The 4,188-nt window shown below is 39.4% G+C and overlaps 1 protein-coding gene across 1 annotated transcript; it reads right to left on the bottom strand.

The window, feature by feature from the left end:
- Positions 1–1,725: 1,725 nt before the first annotated feature.
- LOC145616988 (uncharacterized) lies at positions 1,726–3,076 on the bottom strand. The gene is made up of 3 exons (XM_081671697.1): positions 2,507–3,076; positions 2,066–2,417; positions 1,726–1,982 (listed from the first exon to the last, which is right to left on the bottom strand). The coding sequence occupies exons 1-3, from the start codon at positions 3,074–3,076 to the stop codon at positions 1,726–1,728; spliced, it is 1,179 nt and encodes a 392-aa protein (XP_081527823.1).
- Between the last annotated feature and the right edge of the window lie 1,112 nt (positions 3,077–4,188).

Here is a 4,188-nt window from a genome sequence, read left to right as displayed (position 1 = left end):
CTAACAAGATTAATAACAAATCCTAGCATGTCACTAAACGATAAAGATCAAAGCTTTAAACCTAACATGGTACTAACATGATAACATGATATTAGAATTAAGTAAAGGCACCCTAAGCATGATACTAGAAAGCATTAAATAACATCCTAACATGATACTGGGAATTAAACATTAATAATCATGCTTTCTACATTGAAAGAGAGTAATAAAATTACATACTTTGAAGCCTCGTACCTCTTTCTAATAACAAAATACACAAGTTAGTAAACTTCAATGAAAATAATAAACAATAATTAAAGAATTAAAGAATTAAATTAAAATCAAATTAAATAAAGTTTTGACTAGTTTTGGACCAAACCCTCAGAAATTATCAACCTTGCACGTCTAGGGCGAAGGCAACTTCGAACTTGGCTAAGAGATTCTAAGTCTTGTGAATGCGGAATATTGTATTTTGAAAAAAGGTAGTTTAGAAAGAGAGAGAAAGAATAAGCTTTATTGCTTAGAGAGAGAATAGAGAGAATTGAGGATGAGAGTTGATGAGAGATGATTGTAGATGAGAATTGATGATGATTGATGAAGAGTTGATGAAGAGTTGATGATTGTGAATATTGTTTGTAGATGATTTTGAAAACAGAGATTCGGACGCTATTTATAATGAAAATAATCCGGAAAATCATAGAATTTGATAAGGAATAAAACTCCACGCTGTCGCCAGGAATTAACTCTGTCGCGACGCGACAATGTCTGTCGCGCGGCGACAGGGTCTGTCGCGTGGCGACAGCCTGTATTAGCGCGTTTTTCTTCACGCGGAATCCGATCTTTAATCAACTTGATCTACGGAATCCGTACAGAAGATAAAATACGTATTTTTAAGATAACAAAACAATATTTTATTCCAAATAAAAATCTTTTAAAGATAATTAATTATTAAATCTAACAATATTAGAATTAAAAGGAACTTTCTAGAAACTTTCTAGAAAACTATAATTAATCCTAATAATTTTAGGAATAATAATTAATATTGGGCCCTCCTCTAGATCATTGGGCCGTATTAAAATAAATAACCGGGCCCAGTTTGTATTTTGGCCATAACTTCCTCAATATTCATCGGAATCGGGCTTATAATATATCGTTGGAAAGGTCTCTTTGAGCCCCATCCATCTACACCATTATTGGACCCTTATCATGGACCAAAATAAACTGAATTGGACGTTTTCAAATAAATAAAGTCATTTTCAAAAACAGAGAGAAAAGAATTTAATTAAAACTAAACCGCAACACTTGGCTTTCAAACCACTTTCACCTTATTCGATTATGTTTCGACGTGACAAGGCATTCATCACTGGGTTTGGTTTTGGGGAGACACAAATGGGTGTCTACACTTAGTCTTCTGCTGCCCTGCTGCCATGCTTGCTTTCTCTTTACCAGTTAATCCTCCTTGGCATGTCACCTTGTTATGACCAAAGTTGCCACACTTGCTGCATCTAATAGTCTTAGATCTCTTCCCTTTTGCTTGCTCACCTTCCTCCCTTCTCCTATTTCTTGCTGGCCTCCCAATTCCTCTTTGCATAGGTGGGGGCTGAATTTCTGGGTAGGTGTTATCTGCCCACTGTTCAACATCAGGAATGGCCTTAATACTATTCTTGTAAGTGAGCTTGTATCTCCTAACTGAGTACCATTCACTCACATACTTGTGAGGATCATCATTGGAGTGATAAATGGCCCTCATTGCATGTTTACATGGCAAACCAGATATCTGTCATGCTTACAAGCACAAGTCTTCTCCCTTAAGTTCACTGGAAGAACAGACTTCCTATCCAACACCTCAAACTCACCATCTCCAGACAGTAAGCATTTGCAAGATCTAGACTCTTTGCTAATGACCTGAAGTCTCTTGATGATATTTGGACAGAGATCATCTCTCCAGCTCTCACATTGTTCCTTTCTTGTTGCCATTCTTACCATTGTAAGTCTTCTAACACCTGTATCATAAAAGAACTATACAAGTTAACAATGTACTCATGTGTGTACATGATCATAAAGCATATTAATTTAGGGACATTACTTTCAAGCAAAGTAAGAACAGGTCTGCATCTATCAATGCCCAATGTGGCATTGAAACTTTCTACAAAATTAGACTTGTTCACATCAGACTTGATAGCAGGGTTGAAGGCATGCTTGGACCAAACTGATTGTGGACCTAATTTTGACAGCCATTCCAAAGCTAAAGGATTAGCTTTTTGCAGAGCTTCCATTGCCTTTCTGAATGTGAAAGGGTTATAAGCTCCAGCTGTCAACCAGAACAGTTGGAACATAAGCAAGCCTGGGAACTGAGGTTTAAAATTCTTCACAAGATGCTTGCAGCAATATCTCCTTCCCACTTTAGGCCATAACTCAGTGATTGCCACATCAATACCCTTCACAAAACAATTAGCAGGACATATTAGTTTGTGAAATTGATGATACATAGTTAAAAAATACCAGACACTAAGCTGTAAAAGGTTACCTTTTGTCTGTCAGACAAAATGCACCACTCATCACCTCTGCCACTGTCTTTTAATGCATTCTTCAAGTGCCATATGAAGAATTTCCAGGTCTCACTGTTCTCCCCCTTTACAATAACCCATGCAACTGGAAAAATTTCATTGTTGGCATCCAATGCCACAGCTGACAGTAAGCAACCCCCATAATTCCCTTTTAGGTGGGCTCCATCAACACCTATTAGGCTTCTGCAACCATCAACTAACCCATCTAAAGCAGCTTTGAAGCAAATAAATATGCTACTAAATGATAAAGGGCTCTCTGGGCGATTTGGGGGATTCCAAACAGGATGAGCAACTGAGTTAGGGTTCAAGCTTTTAAGTACATCACAATACCTAGGCAACAGGTTGTATGACTCATCATGACCCCCATGAATTTCAATCAAAGCCTTAGTTCTAACCCTATACAATGTAGACAGTGCCATTTCCACTCCATATCTTTGCCATAACAACTGATTCAATGACTTAGCAGGAATGTCATTGTTTGCTCTAATGTCATCAAGCAACACCCTTTTTGCCCACTTCACATTCACCATGTTGTTCCTAGAACCTAGTCCTTGACATGTGTGCTCAGAGTTCTAAATTAGCTTGATTGCCGAAGTAATACCATCAGGCAGGACATAACCATGCAATCTCCATTCATAATGAGCATCTGAGCATCTCACAGAGTATCTAGTGTTGCTGGCATAATCCATAATTACTGCAAAACCACATTGAATGCAGTAGTCTCTGACAACATCTCTTAGATGCTGTTTGTCAGTGAATAGTTGCCACTCTTTCAGAACAATTCTCCCAAAACCTTCATCTTTGAAGACAGATCCATTGTTGTACAGCTTTGCTAAGTAGTTATCTTCATCTCTCTCACACTCAAACACCTGTTCCTCAAAAGGATCCCATGAATCTTCAATCTTTGGACCATATTCATCATCAGTTAATGGATCTTCTGTATCCACACTCTCAATTGTATCCTCATCACTGTCATATGGCTCATAGACCTCACATTCTTGCTCACCAGCTCCATCACCATCTTGCTCATCATGTACAGACAAACTCTCACTCCCATTTAATCCCACTGACACACTTAAGGCCCTACTTCCTACCCCAGATTCATTATGTTGGTCACTCTCACTTGTACTCAAGCTTACTACCATCCCTTTCCTTTTTGCTGTAGTCCTAGGCACTCTTCTCCTAAAGAAGACTGACCCCATGTCAGATTTTGAGGAATTTGAAGTCTGTCCAACTCCATGCTCCCCAACATTCACCATAGGAGGTATAACAGACTGGGTTGAGGGTTGAGGTTGAGTTTGGGGTTGGGGTTGGTAATCAGATTCAATATCAGAGGTAGGAATTTGTACAAAAATAGGTTGTTCAGGCTGCCATGGGGTTGGGGAAATATTAATCAGTTTTCTAAAGCATTCCCTCTCCCTCTACCTCTTCCAGTTCCCCTCCTTCTCCCAGCTCCTCTACCTCTCCCTCTCCCTCTCCCTCTCCCTCTTGGAATCGCTTCATTATTTGCTTGCTCACCAACGTCTCCCTCAATCACACCTCTCCCTCTACCTCTACCTCTCCCCCTTCCTCTCCCTCTCCCTCTCCCTCTTCCCCTTCCTCTCCCTCTCCCTCTCCCACTCAACTCTTGCTCAGCAATAAC

The sequence above is a fragment of the Chenopodium album genome, chromosome 26 (genome assembly GCF_948465745.1).
Source record: "Chenopodium album chromosome 26, dcCheAlbu1.1, whole genome shotgun sequence".
In the NCBI taxonomy this organism is placed as follows: domain Eukaryota; kingdom Viridiplantae; phylum Streptophyta; class Magnoliopsida; order Caryophyllales; family Amaranthaceae; genus Chenopodium; species Chenopodium album.
Note: the sequence above shows the minus strand (reverse complement) of the source record. Positions and strands in the feature narration are given on the sequence as shown.